Below are 19,184 nucleotides of genomic sequence, written 5' to 3'. Positions count from 1 at the left end.
GAATCAGGTCGAGTCGTGGCCTCTTGGCCGCTGTGATCCAGCAGGGGAGCTGAGACCTGGACACCTGAACTGTGACGTGACTGTGTGGTCGCATGCAGTCAGGACCTGGCAGAGAACAGGCGCCCAGTAACAGCTAATGCCACTGAGCACTTACTGCGCGTGAGGCCCCCTCCTGAGCGTTGTATGTGTATTAGGTCACTTCAACTTCACATGTCCATCAAGCAGGTGTGCCTTATCTCAGGTAAAACTGGGCCTCAGAGAGCTAAGCCATGTCCCTTGGCCAGAGCTACACAGCTAGTAAATGGTGGAGTTGGCCCCAAGGTCCACACTCTGAACCAGTGCACCAGACTACTTCGCCACAAATATGCGTTAAATGCATTAAACAAATGAAGGAGGCCTAAATGCATGCTGTGAAAGAGATGGAGACCAAGCCAGGGGAAATAAGATTATACCTGGTGATCAGGAGACACTTCATGTCAGATGTGATGCTTGAGGTAGGACTTAATGAACAAAGACGATGGTGGGGAGCAGAGGTGGAGAGCGTGTTCTGGGTGGGAGTAAAGGGATCAAGATGGGCAAACACCAATGGCCTGAGTTTGTCAGTGATGGTGCCTGCTCACTGCCTCCATGACCCTCTCTCACTCCACCAGAGCTGCTTAGACCAGGGGTGTCCCCCCCAAATTCATATATTGAAGCCCTAACCCCAGTACCTTAGAATGGGACTGTATTTGGAGATAGGGCCTGTAAAGAGGTAATTAAGTTAAAATGAGGCCATTAGGGGAGGCCCTAGTCCAGTGATGGCGAACCTATGACACGCGTGTCAGAGGTGACACGCGAACTCATTTTTTGGGTTGATTTTTCTTTGTTAAATGGCATTTAAATATATAAAATAAATATCAAAAATATAAATCTTTGTTTTACTATGGTTGCAAATATCAAAAAATTTCTATATGTGACACGGCACCAGAGTTAAGTTAGGGTTTTTCAAAATGTTGACACGCCGAGTTCAAAAGGTTCGCCATCACTGCCCTAATCCCACCTGACTGGTGGCATCATAAGGAGAGAAGATTAGGACAGACAGAGACACCAGGGATGCACCTGCACAGAGGAAAGCCCGTGTGTGGACACAGTGAGAAGGCAGCCTTCTGCGAGCCAAGGAAAGAGGTCTTAGTAGAAATCAAACCTGCTGTGCGACACCTTGATTTTGGACTTCAGCTTCCAGAACTGTGAAATAATGCATATCTGTTGTTTAAGCCACCCCGTGTGTGACATTTTGTCATGGCAGCCCTAGGAAAACGAATATAAGGGGTGTGGGATTGAGCCAAGGACAGAAGAGCATAGACTAGCCTGTGTCCTACCTGGGGGAAAAGATAAACTGGGGTAGATCTTTTCTCCCGGTAGTTAGACCTGGGGAACCCTGGAAAGGAGCCAGTGAATTTTGCGGGTAGAAGGTGAAAGGATATGAGCTAGAGTCAGGAAAGTGCTGAGTTGAAACCAGGGAAGAGTGGAAATCATAAGGAAGCAAAGGGACTGAACTGCAGAGAGAATAGATTGAAGCCAAAATACCAAGAGGGAGAGAGATGAGAGAAAGAGAAACCCATTGGCCACGAGAGGGGAAGAACTATTCCCAAGAACCTCAGTTTCCAACACCTTCCCAGGTTGGATCCTAGCCCTTGCCGGGGAGTAATAGGAAGCCCCTTTAACTCAGGGCAATTTGAGTGGATCTCTGTTCCTTGCTCCCTGAAGATCCAGAGTAGTATGAAAGGCTATGTTTAAGGATGATTAAGCAACTTAAAAAACCCTGTAGATGTGTGTAGGAAACCAGTGGAGATTAGGCTGGAAAAGAGGGTTAAAGCAACTTCTTGGAAGGCTTGGATTGGAGTGCTCGAGTCGGGAGTGCAGAGTATGGGACGACGCTTGGCAGGGGTGTGACAGATCTGAGTTGTGCTGCAGGGAGGTGTATGTATGTATGCACTGAGCTTAGAGCCTAGAAGCTGCAAGGCCATTAGAAAGCTCTTACCATAGTCTAGACAGGAGGTGCAGAGGACTGGATCTGGGGCAGAAGCAGTGTGGATGGAAAATACAGTGTATTGATTAGGATAAGAATTAGGTGCTATAGCCAACTCCAAAGTATATAATGGTCCTAACATGGAATTTTATTGCTTATTCATGTAAAATCTAAACAGCTATTCCTATTCTCCTTCAGTGTTGATTCAGGGACCCAGGCTCCTTCCAGGTTGTGGCTCCACCATTCTGAACACCAACTCCATGCTGACAGAAGGAAAAAGAGGAAGTGAACAAGACATACCCACACCCTGAACCCTCTGGCACAAATGGATGGATAAGAACCATCAGGAGGCATAATGAATGGAGAAGGGGAGGAGCCACAGACAACTTACGGGTGATAAAAGTGTGGTGGGGCCATAGACTGGCTTAGGAGCTGATGGATGCAGTGACTCCCTGGAGCCTAGTTGCCAATAAGCCCCAGAAGATCATTTGGAAACAGGGTGGGCATTTAGAATCCATGGGCAATTATGGTAACGTAGAAGTCTTATCACATTCTCCACCATATCTGTGGGATTCTTTTTTTTTTTTTTAAATGTGGGATTCATTTTTAACTTGTCTCCAACCCTTTCTCCCAGCAAATGGGCGGCCTTGTTCCCAAGGAGAATCTTAAAATCAGTGAGTGGTTCCAGTTTCCTCGTTTATTGCTTGGGGCACAGTCCTACTGGATTGCTGGTAATAAATTTTACAGCCAGCTAGAGGCCTCCGCTGGGCAAAGCTCTGATGGCTCAGAGGGCCAGTGCTTATGGCAGGGGCCTATAAGAGACAACAAGGGCCCAGGAGAGGGGAAGTAGGAGGGAGGTTCCTGTTGACTCAGTGTGAGAAGAGGAGGAAGAGCAGAAGAATAGCCAGCAGCGTTCAGAAACAAGGAAGAAGGCCATCGCTTGCTTCGATTTCTCTGGTAAATATTTGACTGGATGTTTGCCTTTTCCGTGAGTTGTCTGGGTGCTGTGAAGAGACCGGGGTGGAACTCCAGACTGTCAGAAGCAGTCATAACCGAGAGGCTGGGGAAGCTCAAAGGACAAACCGAGAAGCAAATTGCTCACCGGGGCTGCGGGTGGTGCTTTCCCACCGAGATGATTTCCACAGCCGAGAGGTGAGTTCCGAGACAAGGTGTAAGACCAGTCATGCTGGACAACCGTGTGTCCGGGCAGCTTCCTCCTCTGATGTGGATGGCTCATGGAAATTGGGAGAAAGGCCTGGTTTCGCTAGTTTGTGCAGGCTGGCACAGAGGAAAGAGTCATGGGTAGGGTTCTTGGATAAGTGAACAGATTTCGTTCATCTTCCTTTTGGAGCCACGGAGTGGAGTGGGAAGAGTCCAGGCGTGGTGTTGGAGGACCCGGGTTTGAATCCTGGCTCTGCAGTTTCTGGCAGATCTCAGTAAATCGGGAGTAATAACCCCCGTCCTTCTTAGCCCACAGCTTTGTGGAGATCACCGAGAACAGAATGTGACAGGACTTTGAGAGGTGGAAAGTCCTGCCCAGATGTCAGGAATGAAGAGTTCTCATTCAACCATGCAAATGTCTAAGATCTAAGAAAGGAAAAGACTACTACAGATATACACAAAATAGAACCTTCGCTCTCTGGGGTTATAGTGTATCCGTGTAGCTTGTCAGGGGATGCTGTGGAAGGCAAAGGGAGAGAAGGAGTCATGAGAACACGGACAGGCATCATGAGAGTCACTTGGAGAAGGAGATCCCTGCAGGCACAGCACAGGCACAGGCACAGGCAGGAGGGAGCCAGAGAGCAGTGCATGGAAAAGGGCACGTGACGGGAAACAGACCAGAGATCAGCTTGATGGACGGGGGGACCGAGAGCAGGGAGTCAGCTCGGTGGGTGGGGGCATGAACTAGAAAGCCCAAGGGAATTGGTCTCTCTCTCTCTCTCTTCTCTCTCCAGCTGGGTTCCTTGGGCTGAGAGGGACCAGGGGAGTGATGTGCTGGAATATGGACTCTTAGGAAGTTGGTCAGAGAGTGGGGAATGGGTTGGAGAGGGGCAATGCTGGAGGCAGGAGACCTGGCAGGAGGCTACTGCAAAGTCCAGGTGAAGATGACAGTGGCCTGGACTAAGCAGGGATCTGTAGGGATCGAGATGTCTCTGAATTTGGTAGTGATTGGAGGGGTTGAACTGACTGGGCTTGAATGGGAGTGACTTGGAGAGGAAGGAGTTGAGGATGACTCAGTCTTTGGCTTAGACTAAAGGGTGGATGGTGGTGCCATTCCTGAGGGGAGGGCCCCCAGAGGAGGAGCAGGTTGGAGGGGGTGTTCCGTTGGGACATGTTGGACTGGAATGCCCATGGGACATCGAAAGGAGATGACTAGGAGGCAGTCAACTGGCTTTATGGTCTGGATTCAGAAAAGTTGGGCTGAACCCAAAGAACTTGGCCCACCTGAGGTGCCAGTGTGGCCTCTGGGCCCCTGACGTTTATTTGACGTCAGCACCATACTCCCCACGCATCCCTCTCAGGACCTTCTCTCCATCACGGTCATCTCCCTGGACGTGGGCTAGCTGGCCAGGGCCCTTCTCACAGGGCGGGCTCAGGCCTGAGCATGTTGTCAGACTTGTCTGCCCAGTGAAGATAAGGGGTCCCTGTCTTCTTCAAGGACCACAGACACAGAACCCCTTTCAATGTCTTAATGTAATTTTGTGTATGAATATGTTTCCTGTGTAGAAAATATAACAAGGGTTCAAATGATAGCTCTGCTGCTTTCTAGCTGAGTGACTTCGGGCATTTACTTCTTTCTCTCTAAGCCTCAGCTTTCTCATCCATGAAGTGGGAATAATAATCCGCGCTGCCTAAGTTTTAAAAGGATTAAGTGAGATAATAACCATAGAGGCCTTAATTCAATGTCCAGCATGTGGCAAACCTTCAGTATGTGATAGTTATTATTATTATTAAGTGAAAAGAAATGAAAACAAATGTTGCTTTATTGGACAGTTAAGCATGGTAGGGAGTAGAAAACTGGGCTTCTGTCTTCTTCAAGCACCTTTTCTTTCATGTCGCTCTCTCCAAACTTTTCAGACATGTGTGAAAGCACCTGAAACACACCCTTTACAGCCCCCCTGGAGCCAACCTTTCTGAGCTGTACCGTAAGCTCAGAATGAATGGGCAAGGTCAAGGCACAGGAGAATAAACAGAGATCTGGGCACAGAGGAGGAAGCAGGGAGGTCCTGGGAGAAAAATGGAATAAAGACAGGCCAGACAATTGATACCTGATTTCTAATCCTCATGGCTTACGTTAGTGCCTGTGTGTGAGCCCCACTGTGGGCCCGTGACAGCCTCTCTCTGACCTTGCTCTGAGGGTCCGCGAGGCCTGGAGAATGGGGATGCTGCGTCAGCCATAAAGCACCGTTCTTTCCCGCGGTGCCTGTAGCTTGGCACGGGGAAGGTCCCACCGCTGGGCCCCCATGGAGAGCTCTGTTGCCAACCTGGCTGAGCTGACTCTGTTTCTCTGAGATGGTTAACCAGCTAGTTCTGGTGGAGCCAGGGCACCCAGCCAGGGTATCCAGCTCCTTGGTACAGTGGCTCCCGTGTCTCTTGATAATGCCGGTGCCACCCCAGGAGAGCACCCCAGGGTCTGCTGGGGTCCGGGCTGCTGCTTGGAGTCCCCACTCCCACCTTGTGAAACAGTGTGTGTTGGGGGGAGGTAGTTGTAGGGAAGGTAGAAGCAGGCCCGAGAACCAGCATGCGTGGTGCTTCTCAGTTAACAAAGCGCCATTCCTACTCGTTCTCTAATGACCCAGGGAAGGGGTGGCATCACTCCCGTTCTACAGACAAAGCAGCCGAGGCTTCAGGAGGAGAAATGATTCACCCAAGATCTCAAGGTGTCTGTCTCCAAATCCCGGCTTTTCCCTCCAGGCCGACCTGAGGACCCACATAAGCATAGAAACACCCCGAGACACACCCTCTAAAGGAGGGTACTGACCCAGAGCTGACCTTCCCTAGCTGCACAGCAAGGTCAAAATGAATGGAAGAGGTTGAGGCAAAGAAGAAAACAGATTTGGACACACAGAGAAAAGAGAGTCTCTGTCTTTCACTGTGGAACTTTCCCCTGATTCTCAGAGTCACAGAAAGTGACAGACGGAGACAAACCAACAGGCAATTAGAGAGCGAGGTAGACAGATGCAGGCGACTCTCTGGGGAGGCTGTCAGAGGCAGGCCTGAGGGCGATGGAGGGGGACGAGAGAGGGAGGTGGGCCAAAGACACTGTCGGCAAGGTGGCAGGCAGCCTATGTGGGTTGTATGATAGTCATAGACTTAATTTTATTTGAGAAACATAAAGTTCTTTTTAGGAAAGTGTGCAAGCTTATACAAAAGCAGAGACTAGTGTAAAGAACACCCACATTCCCATCACCCAGCTCCAACAGTCGTCAACGCAGGGCAGTCTTATTTTGTTGGTCCTCCCACCTGCTCCCCCTCCTTCAGACAGCCTGTCATTTCACCGTGGATTTCACTCACAAAAAGAAGTTTACTTCCCCCCGTGGAATTACTGTGCTGTGCACAAATGACCTGTCACACATTTACCCTTAAATGGTCACAAGTCCCCGCGATTCTCACATCTTTGTCCCAGGAGAGCTCAGACTGCCCTGGCCATAGGAACAGAAAATTAGGTTGATGAGACACAGAATGTGACAGCTGGGAATTACATGATCATCCACATTGCCCGAGTTTTAAGTCCTGGCTCCCCAACTCACCAGCTGGGTAAGCTTGGACAAGTTTTTTTTTTGATGCCTCAGTTTCCTCACCTGTGAAATGGGTTGATAACAGGACCTCTCTCTCCGGGCTGCTGTGAGGATGAAGTTAGTTAATAATAAAAGGTTAACCCTTAAAGGGTAAGCTTGGTTCACAGCAGGCCCTGGAGAAATGTTAGCTTCCCATCCATCCATTTGGGAATATCAGTGAGCACCTGCTAGTGCCACATGTCAGGCTAGGAACTGGGCGCATGGAGATGAATGCCCCCGAGAAGCTCCCCATCCACTGGGGACATAGACCCATAAAAAGACATTTCTAAACAGTGGGCTGGCTGCTGTGACAGTGGGCTAAGTCCAACTTCACAATTAACAACTGACTAAACTGAGACCCATGAGTCCCCTGAGCCTCAGGAGCCACGGCACTGAGCACCAGGGCTGGGGCAAACGCCGCTGGTTTCCTGGTTGGGCCTCTTTTCAGGACGGCCTCCGAGGAGGCCGGCGGCTGGGGACGGCAGCGGGACAGTTCTGGGCAAGGCTGCCATGCTTTGGGTCACCCTGCTAGCAGCATGGACGTGGGAGACTGGTCACGGGGCCAGGCATGGGCAGCTGCTCTGGCTACTGGTTAACCAGGTGAAGGACTTCAGTCCACTGTGTGGTCAGGAGTACAGGGTAGGGGAGCTCCTGACACCTCACACCTAGCAAGAGACCAGGGATACCAGCTGGCTGCCCACAATATGCGCTTGATTGAGGCTTGGGGAGGGGTGCTCAGCCCGGGGAATGGCTGACCCGAGACACTCCAGGAAACAGAGGAGCAAACGGTCTGGGGTCTGAGGAGTTAGAAACACAGCCAGCGAGAGTCTCCTTTTCTTTGGCCAGAGCTATTCAAAAGCAGGCAGTCGAGAGAGAATGAGGATCATCCCCACTGAACCCGGAGGCTGTTTTCCAGGGGAAAAGAAAGTAAAATGATTTCTACTAGTTCCACCACTTCACAACCTGGGATCATACTGTTTTATCATTTTTTTCCATTTAACAGCGTATCATAAACGCATTTCCAAGGCATCACCACTTGAAAGTGGGCCTTCTGCATTTGGGGGTGCTGGTTTGCTGCTGCCCAGCAGGTGTTACCCACCCCGCACCAGACCTGCCCCACCAGCCCCAGACCCACAAAGGAAGCCTCGTGGGTCTCAGAGACCAAGGCAGTGTCTCCTTGGCTTTCTGAGTTGGGTTGACTCGGGGGCATGCTTCATGTGTTCACCGAAGTGGCTGCTGGAGCGGAAGGTGGCCAGTGGCACCAGCCGCTGTAGCTGAGGACCCCTTATTTACAGGGCTGCACTACCCACCTTCCTTGAACTCACCTGCCAGGGAATCAAACCAGGGACCTCTTGGTTCATAAGTCGACACTAAACCACTGAGCCACACAGGCTGGGCCGTGGTTGCTTTTAAATCCTTCTCCATTTAGATATATTTTTCCTATTGCTTGAAAGTTTCCTCCAATATTTGTTTCAGAGAGGGTCTTTTGCGTAATTGTGTTTCTAAAAATGGTCTCTATATATACATATATAACTTATTTATATAATAAATTCACACTTAGAAATTTACTTATATTGTAAATAATATAAATGTAAATATATAAATATTTATATATTTTTATATAAATTGTATAAATGTAAATTTATAGGATAATTTTATTATATATAAGTACATATTTAAAATTCTGTGCTCAATATCAACCGTAAGTTTTGCTAATTTCTTTGCCTGCTGTTGCTTTCTGTACCCCTCTCCTTCCTCCTTGATTAAGTCTTTGTTTAGAGAATCCCCTCTATTCTGCGTTGACTTTATTTCCTCAGGAGTAAGTTCCTCTGTTGACTTTCTGGCTCCCTTCTGTGGTGTCATCTTTCCTTAGATGTTTGGTGGCTCTTTGCTCATCTTTGTGATGGGGCTTTCCCCTGGGATATTAGCTGTGGGAGGGTGGCAGCTGCTGCCAGTACACGGCCTCTTTCAGTGCAGTGGGGTGGGGTGGGATGTCCCTAGATGGGGTGCCTCAGGAGCTGGCCTTCTGGAAGCTGGAACTCCTGGTCCCTCCCAGATGCCACCTGTGATCTGGGCACTGCCTCTCTCTGAGTGACCCGTATGTACTAACTACTCCCTCAGATCTAAACACCACTGCCCCGCTAGTCAGCTGGGGTGGGAGGACACTTGGGTACCCGATCAATCCCAGGCTATCATTCTGTGGTCAGTGGGCAGCCCCATCCTGCTTCAGCCTCCTGCACTCTGGTGTCGAGCACTTCTCGACCGGCCCCACAGCCTGGACCGGGTCAGCTGATGCTTTTTCTCTTTGACCTGGTCCCAGTCTCTTTCCACTGCTCAGGGTCTGTGTCCCTGATAGGTTTTCTTCTTGCTTTCAAATATGGCCATATTTTCTTTCTTTTTAAAAAATCACATCTGATGGTTTTCTTATGGGAAGGGGAGACTGATGTATGTGCTCAGTTGACTTTCCTAAAAGACAGAGTCTGCGCTTTACAGTCCTATCACATTGCTGACAGCTTAAGCTCCCCCCAACCCCCTCCACTTCTAGATGTTCCAGACTCATCGTTAGACAAAACCGGGGAGCACTGGAATTTTAAAGAATTATGGGGCAATGTGTCATGCTCAAGGGCTCCCCAGCGGAGTGCTCTCCCCTGAGACTTCTGAGGGAAAAGTAGGAGCTGGCCAGGGAAGAAAGCACAGGAGACGGCTGGATGGATGCTGCTGGGGTAGGGAACACAGTGAGCAGAGATCTGGAGGTGTGAGAACATGCAGAGCTGGTGCGGTGGAAGTCAGAGCAGCACGAGCAAGTGTGATGAGAGCCCCAGAAAGGAGGTCCCTTTGAAGAGAAGTCACAAAACTGTCTGTCACGTGTTTCAGACTTGAGACCCCAGCAGCCCTGGCCTGTGGACTGAAGCCTGGAGAGGACAGAGTCCACACTATCATCCAGATAACCGCCATCCTGCCCCAAGGGCCCAGCGTGGGTCAGAAGCGAGCTGACGCTTCTTGACCTCTGTTTTTGGAAAACTGTGCCCAAAGGCTGGTTTCCTGCAAAGTTACGGAAACTTACGTCTCAGGGCTCCTCAGGACCCTCCCAAGGCTGCTGGAGGGTGGGGGCACCCCAGTTCAGTGTTTACATGGTCATATGTTTTCCTTAAAACATGGAGAAAGTAAGATATTTTTGGAGTTACATTTGAAAAGGATGTCCAAATGATATAAGCTTTGGGCCCCACAGGACCTGAATCTGTCCCTGACTGTGTCATCAAGAAAGGAAGGAGGGCCCTAACCAGTTTGGCTCAGTGGATAGAGCGTCGGCCTGCGGACTCAAGGGTCCCAGGATCGATTCCCGTCAAGGGCATGTACCTTGGTTGCGGGCACATCCCCAGTAGGGAGTGTGCAGGAGGAAGCTGATCGATGTTTCTCTCTCATCGATGTTTCTGGCTCTCTATCCCTCTCCCTTCCTCTCTGTAAAAAATCAATAAAATATATTTTTTAAAAAAAAGAAAAAGGAAGGAAGGAGTTAGGCCCAGTTAGCAGGGCGGTTGGGTAGACGATCAGGGTGGAGAAAGAAATCGGAAAAAAGGTTAATCCACTTGGGGAAGATACATCACATGTGGGTAGTACTGGCTCTGAGAAAGCAAAATTTAAAAAGATCAGATGATCTTAGTGGACTGCAAGCCAAACTCCCGACAGTGATGGTCAGGACCGAAGGGCGAATGCCTGCAGCAGTGACCGATGATATGAATGTGTTTTTTGGCCATTTTCCAGGACAAGGCAGTTAAATGGCACCTGCGCTGGCTTGGTGGACATGGAACTCTTTCTCCATTACTCGCTCATCCCATCAGTAAGTAAAGCAGGAGAGGGTGGAGGAGGGGATGGAAGAGGAACTGGGCTGCTCCCACACACAAGCTCCCATAGGGGCCTGAAGAGGTCAGCAGATTTCTTGACGTTATGCACTAGAAACACAAGAAGAAGGCTTTTAAGGGTGTAGAGTTGGAGATCCTGGCTTTTCAGGGAAGCAATGGTGGAGCTGGGATCTATTGGAAGAGTATTTCAGGCAGAAGGAAGGGCATGTGCAAAGGTTCTCTGTGTGTGTGTGTGTGTGTGTGCGGGGAGGATTGGAGAGTGTGAGTAACCGGGAGGGCTGCTGTGGCTGGAGTGAACTGAGGGGGAGCTATCCAGGGAGGTGGGCAGGGCCAGGCCAGGAGGAGCCCTGTGGGGCTCTGTGCAAAGGAGTTTTGTCTTTATTCCAAGTACAATGGGAAGTAATTAGAGTGTTTCTAGCATGAGGGTGGTGTGATCAGATTTATGTTTTGAAATGATCACTCTGGTTGCAGTGTTGGGATCATGTTGGAGGCGGGCCAGAGAGGCCGCAGAAAGACCAGTTAGGAGATGGTTGTAGGGGTCCAGGTGAGAGGCAATTGTACCTCATCCTAGATGATGGTGGTCAACTCAAGACATTTGGGAGTAAAAGCAATAGGACTCGGTAATGGATTGGATAGAGAAGTTAAGGAGAGGGAGATGATGAGGATGACTCTGGTTTCTAACTTGCACAGCTGGGAGGATGGTGGTATCTGCCATTTTCTAGTTAAGGAAAATATGAAGAGGTCCAGGTTTGGGGTGGATGAAGGGATTGGGCAGGGAGGAAAATCATGAGTTTCATGTAAGATGTACTGAATTCAAGAATCTTTCACAAAGAAATGCCAGCTGTGTATTTGGAACAATTATGGAGCTCAAGGGCAGGTCTGGGCTAAAGATCAAGTTTGTGAGTCTTCTGTGTATTGGTGGTCATGGAAAGCATGGACATGGATGAGGTTGCTGAGGAAGAGAGGATCGGGTAATAAGAAGAGTGTTCCTTGGACTGAACTAGGAGGAATTCCAAATCTCATGGTTGGATAAAGAATGATCTAACAATGGAGACTGAGACGTAATGGAGAAAACCCAGGAAAGCATGGAAGGCTAGGGAGGAGTGATTCTAAGAAGAGGAGGTGGAAGGAATGCTGCTGGAAGGTCAAGCCAGAGTTGAGCTTCAAGTTTACATCATATGAAACAACAAGATGGTGATTAGTGACTTTAGCCAGAGCTGTTTCCATGGAGCAATGAGGGCAGGTTAGGAGGTTGAAGAGCAAGTGAGAGGCAAAGAAATGGAGTCAGCAAGTGTAGACAAGTCTTAAGAAGTTTCTGGTAGAAAAGAAGAAGAAAGGGCCTCAACTATGTGAGAAAATGACTGAATCCACAAGGGGAAAAAGCAAAGAAGGATTTGCAACCTGACAGTTATTTTCCCCTTTTTTACAGATGAGGAAACTGAGATTCGGAGAAGTTAAGTCTCTCTCTCAGCCAGTATATGGAAGAGACTAGATTTGAGCTCACATCTGTTCAGGGCAACCCAAAGGAAAGCTGATTACAAAACATTCTGGAAGCTCCAGGGTGTGTGCAGCCACTCTGTGCCTCTGGCATTTGAGCAGAGCACACATGCTGAGTGCTCTGCTCACCCACACGTGTCATTCAGGGCTGACACCAAGGCCATGCCCAGGATGAATATTCCCACTGACTCTCTCATCTTCTTCCCCTGTAGCTTTTCATCATTTTGGTCTTGTCCTTTCTCCAAAGACGGGAGCACTGCAAACAGAGAGATGACACTTCTTCCCTCTTGGGGAACCACTTTGGAATTATCATGTGAGTAGAGCCAGGGCTGGTTACTGCAGCTTCTGGTATCAGTGATTGGAGCCAACACCAATAGTCAGGCCAGGATAACTCCCAGTTACCTCCTCCACCCAACCTCTGCCTCCCTGTGGACAGCCTTGCCCCAACCCAAACCAAGCCCTGAGAGTTCAGAATTGGCTTCCAAGCCATTATATCCTAGGCACCCAAGGGTGCCCAGATATGCTTACTAGTAAAACATCTCAAGGAGGCTCAGATCTTCCTATAGTCAGCACTATGGCTACACCAGGAAGCAGGGCGGGAGCGAGTTCCCTGTCCCTGACGGCAGCATGCCTTCTGTTGGGATGGCACCATGAGTCCTGCACCAGGAGAGCCCACTGGACCAGGGCACTTTCAGGGCCTTTCTAGCCCTGCTGTTCTGAGTCTCTGCACCCATGACCACATTTTTCCTTAAGGTCTAATTGTTCATTCTCTTCTTCATTATCGTTAATATTTATTATTGCACACTGACTGTGACCCAGGCACTGAATGATTTGCTTTGCCTGCGTTACTTCAGTGAACCCTCTTGCCAGCCTAGCATGGTGAAAGTGGTTATGTTCATGTAATGGATGAGTCCACTTGGGCTCAGAGAGGTTAAGTGACATGCCCAAGGCCACACAGCTAGTAAGGGACAAGAGCTTTAACCCAGGTCTGGTTGATATTTGCTCTAATTCCGCCAGCGTCATAACGTAAGCAGGCTCAAGCATGTGGACATGCCGAGACCTTAGCTTTGGCCTCTGGGGAAGGGAGAGGAGACCAGGATGTCAGGACCGAGGCTAGAGAAAATCTGGGCTTCAGGGAGAGAGAAATCTAACTGCAATGTCCAAGGACCCTGTATGCCAGCACAGAGTAGCAAGTGATAACACAGAGGGAGGTGTGGGAAACACAGACATGAGCTTACGACTGAGGGGACACTGCATGTGCCTGGCTGGGAGTGGGTGGCCAGGGAGGCTCCGAAGAAGAGGTGCTTCGTGAGCTGATCCTTGGAGGTGAAGGTGAGAGGGCAAATGGCTGAGGAAGGTGAGGTTGCTCTTCGCACCGCCCTGAGGTTTCATTGAGGCCTGCCTCAAGTGACACTGCTGGGAAAGCCTTTGCTCTTCTATCCAATTGCAATTGCTTACTCTGATGTAGGCTGGTCTCCTGTGATTAGGAGAAACAGATATTTAGTAGCTTATTTACATAAAATGAGAACAGGGTTTTTTATGAAGTTACAGAAGTCTCACTGTAAGGCTGGACTCATGGGAACGGGGGCTCTTGAGACGGGCATCTCTGGGAGACGGATTCTCTCTGTGTCACTGTGGCGCGCTCAGCACCGTTTACCATTTTCCTCCATGCCATCTGGCAGGATCTCTGCTTCCCTAAAACCTCAGCTTGCCTCTAGCATGATGCCAACAGAATATTGACAGCTGCTTGGCTCATGTCCTCAGGGCCACAAATCTGAAATTTAAGACCAGACATCTGATTGGCCCATCTAAAGGCAGGTGGTCACCCATAGTCCAATCAGCTGTAACTAGGAAAGGCGTGATCAGGTAGAACTAGCACAGCCAATGATACCCAGACCTTCCCAGGGACACTGAGAAGAAGAACTTTCATAGACCTTGGCTGGATGCCTGGCAGCCTCTCCCACGCCTGTCTGGGACATACTCCTTGTTTTGGTCTCTTGAGTCATACTACCTGTGTTCCCATAGATGAAACTCATCCCATTTTGCTTGTTGTCATGGCTACTGGTATCCTTGCTCATCTCCTCCTAGATAAGGGAAGAAATTTTGTCTTCCTGAGATAAACCAAAGAACTTATATACTTATATGCATAGCCCATGGACACAGACAATAGTGTGGTGAAGGCGGGGGTGGGTGGGTGGGGGGGGCTGGAATGTTAGAGGCTGGGCGGAGGGGGTAGAAGGGGGAGAAGTAGGAGACAGCTGTAATAGTACTGTCAACAATAAAAAACTTTTTTAAAGAATTTTGTCTTCCTCACTTCAGTACCCTGAATCCCTGCCTAGCCCCAGAATTGGCACAGAGGGCTTAAGAAAATGTCATCTGAAATGAATAGTTCACTCCCCAATCATTCATCCTCAAGGTGGGATTGGGACTTTGGAGATGAAATGTGGGATGTCTTGGAGCCACCTTCTGGCCTCATGAACTGTTTCTCTTGTTCACAGACCTCTGGACTTCGTGGGCACCTTTAGTAACCGATGGTCCTACGGAATTGCCTTCGGAGCCACAGCCAATAAGGTCATGTTCTTGTTCTCAGAAGGCTCCCAGCTCCGGCAGATCCCGCAGTGGGCCCAAGGTACCAGGACCGCCTCATAGCTGCTGGGAGTTTAACCATGGACATTCTTGCTCTCAGAGACAGCATGCAGGGGTTCTCTGGGGTCAGAGGGTAAGCTCTGTGAGGGAACTCAGTGTTCTTCCTGCCTGTTACTTGTCTGACATCAGTGCCTAGCCCACAGAGTCTCAAAGCTTGTGTGGGGGGCATTCTCCTAGTTAGAGGCAGAGGTTCTTTAGACAGAGTAGAGCAAAGGCTCAGAAAGTAGGTTCACCACCACCCACCCTGAAAATCTCTCCTGAGCCATAGTCATGGCTGCCTTCTTACTATCAATAGGCCCTCAGATACTTCCTCAAAGAGCAGATCATCTTTGGCCGTTGGTCTGGGGCCTCTTCATTCTCCATGCCTCATGCTCCCCCTGAAGTGGCAACTTTAATCTACAGGTTCAACCATCCCTAATATGACAACTTTCAAACCTCTCTGTCCAACCAGTTTTCTCTCGGTGATTCTTGTTTGTTCGTTGGTGTGGTCTGTTTCCACCCACTTTACTGTGAGCTAATCAAGGGTAGGGAGCAAGTCTTCTTCATCTCAACAGTTAGCCCAGTGCCTGGCATGGAAGAGGTACCAGGAGGGTCTGTTGCATGAATGAATGAAAGACATTCCTGCATTCCTTCTTGTGCTAAGCTGGGGCTCCTCCACTCATCTCCTCGGGTCCTGAGGTCCATGACGGCAAGTCAGCACAAAGCCCTTAGCTTCCCTGGGGCTCCCCTGAGCCCGTGAGAAGCACTCACAGCATCTCTGGCCCTGTCTTTCCCAGCCTTTGTGCTTCTGATTGGAGGCTTCGAAGTCGGCCTGTCCCACTTCCCCTTCTTTGCCTGCCTCTCATCGGAGTTCCAGCTGGTCAGCTCCATCCTGGGCTTCCTCTACTCTCTGATCTGGTAAGACAGACTCTGCCTGCCTGCCCTCCCACAATTCCTTAGGCCGTTGCTGAACACTGGACAAAGGGCTGGTGGTGACCTCAGAGCCCTCCTTGGAAGGGTACCTTTGCTCAGAACTTAGGCCCAGGGCAGGTGGAATGATTGGTCCACAGTCCCACTGTCAGGCCAGCATTCTGTCTGCTTCACAAGCAGCCATTCGTGATTCACACATTCCCAGTATTCAGAGATGTAGAAAAATTCATTTCCATAAACTGCGAGGGTCCCACTGGTGGCAGCAGGAGTCTCGTGTGGATGCTGCTTCCCTGTGCTGTGGCTTCCCTGGAGAAAGTGCATGTGCCTCAGTCTCTCTCCTGTCTCTCTCCTACCCCCTAACCAGTCTCTGGCATGTATGCAGGTCATATAGAACTCCTGCATTCCTTCCTCATACTCATTTAGCAAACTGGACGAGCCAGGGAACATACTGGAAAATGAGACAAGCCCCTCGTGACCACGTGTTCTGGTCGCCTTGTCTCCGTGTTTCTCTTCCCCGGGAGGATTATCTTCCCCCACCCGACCCAGGGAGGGACATGTGCTCGTCCTTTGTGGACTGTTGCCACCACAGTGGGAGCTTCCTGACCCTTCTGTCAGCTCTGTGCCCTCGGCACTGGGCCAGCAGACCTGGCCCCAGGGAATGTTTGCTCACTGAATCATCCCCTGGGCAATTCCACTCTCTAGTCCTGCTAGGCTCATTTCCTTGTCCACTTCTCCTTATGGGGCCTGCCTCCCTATAGCATTTTGAGGGCAGGGGTTCCAGGCCCAGTGTCTGAAGCATGCAGGGGGCTGACAAGTGACTGGCACGCCAGTGGCTGCAATTCCAGAGTGTATAAGTGGCTTGCTTTTAAAAAAAATTACAAGAGAGGATATTCAGTGTTAGCTGAGGAGTAACGTCTCAGCCTATGACAGACTCTTTGACCAGGAGAGGACAGGGTGGCAGGAGTCACGCCGCAGCTTGGACACCATGGGAGGAAGACCCAAGCTTGGACATGACCAGGAATGTGTGTTCAGCAGGAGCAAAGCTTTGAGGCTCATTTTACAGGCAGACAGAGCCTCAGCCCCAAAGTCAGGAGACCTGGATCTTGGTCCTGGCTCTGGTGTGACTCTGGACAAATCCCTTCCCATCTCTGGGCTTCAGTTTCCCTCTCTGAGTGAAGGGGAGGGATGGGGGGACCGCTCAGGGTCTTCCTGCTCTGCTGCTGTGGATTCTGGGATTGTGTCCGAGTTGAGGGCATTAAATGAATTTTGTTGCATGTTCTTAGGCACAAGCAGGGTGCCTGATCTGGGTGGGGCATACACGGAGGCCTGGAAACCAGCCCTGTCAAGGAGGTAACTTCAGGCCGGGGCGATCTGGGCTGTTGTCACAGGGGCTGGAAGTACCCCAAGTCCTGCTTCTCTCCGGCAGGTTTGCTGTCACCATTCTTCACATCACACAGTGTCCCCATGGGCAGGTGAGTCCTGTGTGACTTTGAACAAGCTTCTGTCATTCTATGGGCCTCTGATTTCTCCTGTGTACAAAAGGGAGTTGGAACCATTCATCCTGCTTCCATTGTATAGTATCTTATGTTCATCAAGGTACTACTTCAGAGAGATATTCTCTCAGTCAATGCCCATAGCAGCCCCTCAAGGTGGGGAAGCTCTCAACAAACCTGTCTGAAGGATATGGAGTAACTCTTAAGAAGCAGCAGATCTGGGCACTGAGACCAGGAATGGCTGAATCAGGGGCTCATTTCTTTACACTCCTTCATGTAGCCTCAGTTTCCCTGTCTATTAATGGGAGACTGATACAGCTGTTCATCTGTTTAGTCCCATACCCCAGGAAAAGGAGCAAGGCCTCTCTCTCTCTCTCTCCTCCTCCTCCTCCTCCTCCTCCTCCTCCTCCTCCTCCTCTTCCCTTCCTCTCCCCCCCCCCCCCCGCCCTTACTTTCCCTCTACTTCTCTTATATTTTCCAAAAGGAGCATTTCACACCTCATCTGAACAAATCCCTTTGTATAAAGTAAAATGGGCGTGTTGGACTCATATCCAGGGCTGCTGGACTCCAAGTCCCCTGCTCTTTCCAATGATGTGGGGCTGGAGGAGCAAGAATCCAAGCTTTGGGAGTGGGCTTTGGTGGGAGCAGGCTGGGGCAGGCAGGCTCCTGTCCACAGCTTCATCAGGGGCCTGGTCCTGCCCCATCTAGATCCAGTGACCAGTGGTCTGCTTCGTTGTAGTTTTTGGGGAGGTATGAGACCGTCATGTTCTACTGGCCCTCACTGCTGTGCCTGTCCTTCCTGCTGGGCCGCTTCCTGTACATGTTCGTCAAGTCTCTGAGGGTCCGCCTGGGCTGGGAGCTACAGACGGTGAGTACTAAGTATAAGCACTGCGCGCGTCCTGACAGGTTTGGCCTCCACAACAGTCCGTGTGGGAGGTGCTATTCCCCCTCCCCCCAGTTCTGTAGCAGGCAGCTTGGGCCCAAAGAAGTACATGTGTTGCCCAGGATCACGTATCCCGTCTGTGGCAGAGCCAGAAAAGCAACCCAGACCATTTGGTTGTCGAGGCTTTTTCTTAACCACTGTTCTTTTTCTGATTCCTTCAGGTATAGAGTTGGGCTGTTTGTTTGAGACCTTTCTTTTTGCTAGTGTAGACATTTACCACCATAAACTTCCCTCTTAGAACTGCTTTGGCTGCATCCCATAAGTGGTGGTCTGTTGTAGTTCCATTTTCATTTGTTTTTAAGATATTTTTTGATTTCCCTTTTTGATTTTTTTCTTTGACCCATTGGTTGTTGGTTGTTCAGGGATGTATTGTTTAACTTCTACATATTTGTGAGTTTTCCGGTTTTCTTCCTGTTACTGATATCTCGCTTTATGTCGTGGTCAGAAAAGATACTTGATACTTGAACTTGTGAAGGCTTGTTTTGTGGCCTAATGTGTGACGTATCCTGGAGGATGGGCCCTGTGCTCTTGAGAAGAACATATCTTCTGCTGCTCTTGGACGGAATGTTCTATGTATGTTTATTTGGTCGATTTGACCTATAGTGCTGTTCCAGTAAGCCGTTTCCTTATTGATTTTCTTTCTGGGTTATCTGTCTATTGTTGAAAGCTGGGTGTTGAGGTTTCCTACTATTATTAAGTTGCTGTATATTTATCACTTCAGTTTTATTAATAATTAACTTTATATACTTAGGTGCCGTGATGTTGGGTGCATATATCTTTACAATTGTTATGTTCTCTTGAGGAATTGACCCCTTTATCATTATATAATGATTTTTTTTGTCTCTTGTGACAGTTTTGACTTAAAGTCTTTTTCGTCTCATATAAATATAGCCACCTCTGCTCTGTTTTGGTTACCATTTGTATGAACTATCTTTTTCCAATCCCTTACTCTCAGCCCATGTGTGTCCTTAAAGCTAAAGTGAGTCCCCTATAAGGTAGCATATATTTGTATGAGGTGTTTTGTTTGTTTTTTAAGTTCATTCAGCCACT

The 19,184-nt window shown here is 49.4% G+C and overlaps 1 protein-coding gene across 6 annotated transcripts in view; it reads left to right on the top strand.

Annotated features, from left to right (window-relative positions):
- Positions 1 to 2,776: 2,776 nt before the first annotated feature.
- The window catches only part of LOC139020996 (stimulated by retinoic acid gene 6 protein-like), a 34,007-nt gene continuing 17,599 nt past the window's right edge, over positions 2,777 to 19,184 (top strand). The window contains exons 1-7 of one of the 6 annotated variants that reach the window (XM_070431133.1): positions 2,777 to 2,965; positions 10,549 to 10,624; positions 12,391 to 12,456; positions 14,642 to 14,772; positions 15,566 to 15,686; positions 17,125 to 17,170; positions 17,931 to 18,059. In XM_070431133.1, the coding sequence (XP_070287234.1) occupies positions 10,563 to 10,624; positions 12,391 to 12,456; positions 14,642 to 14,772; positions 15,566 to 15,686; positions 17,125 to 17,170; positions 17,931 to 18,059 (555 nt within the window). In that variant the 5' untranslated portion in view covers positions 2,777 to 2,965; positions 10,549 to 10,562. Of the gene's footprint in view, positions 2,966 to 3,000; positions 3,161 to 10,548; positions 10,625 to 12,355; positions 12,457 to 14,462; positions 14,560 to 14,641; positions 14,773 to 15,565; positions 15,687 to 17,124; positions 17,171 to 17,930; positions 18,060 to 19,184 lie in introns of those variants that run through there. The other 5 variants (XM_070431130.1, XM_070431131.1, XM_070431129.1 and 2 more) reach the window with 5 other exon arrangements.

This window comes from Myotis yumanensis, unplaced genomic scaffold, assembly GCF_028538775.1.
Source record: "Myotis yumanensis isolate MYYU_CA2020_CCGP unplaced genomic scaffold, mMyoYum1.0.hap1 SCAF_12, whole genome shotgun sequence".
NCBI lineage: Eukaryota > Metazoa > Chordata > Mammalia > Chiroptera > Vespertilionidae > Myotis > Myotis yumanensis.
Note: the sequence above shows the minus strand (reverse complement) of the source record. Positions and strands in the feature narration are given on the sequence as shown.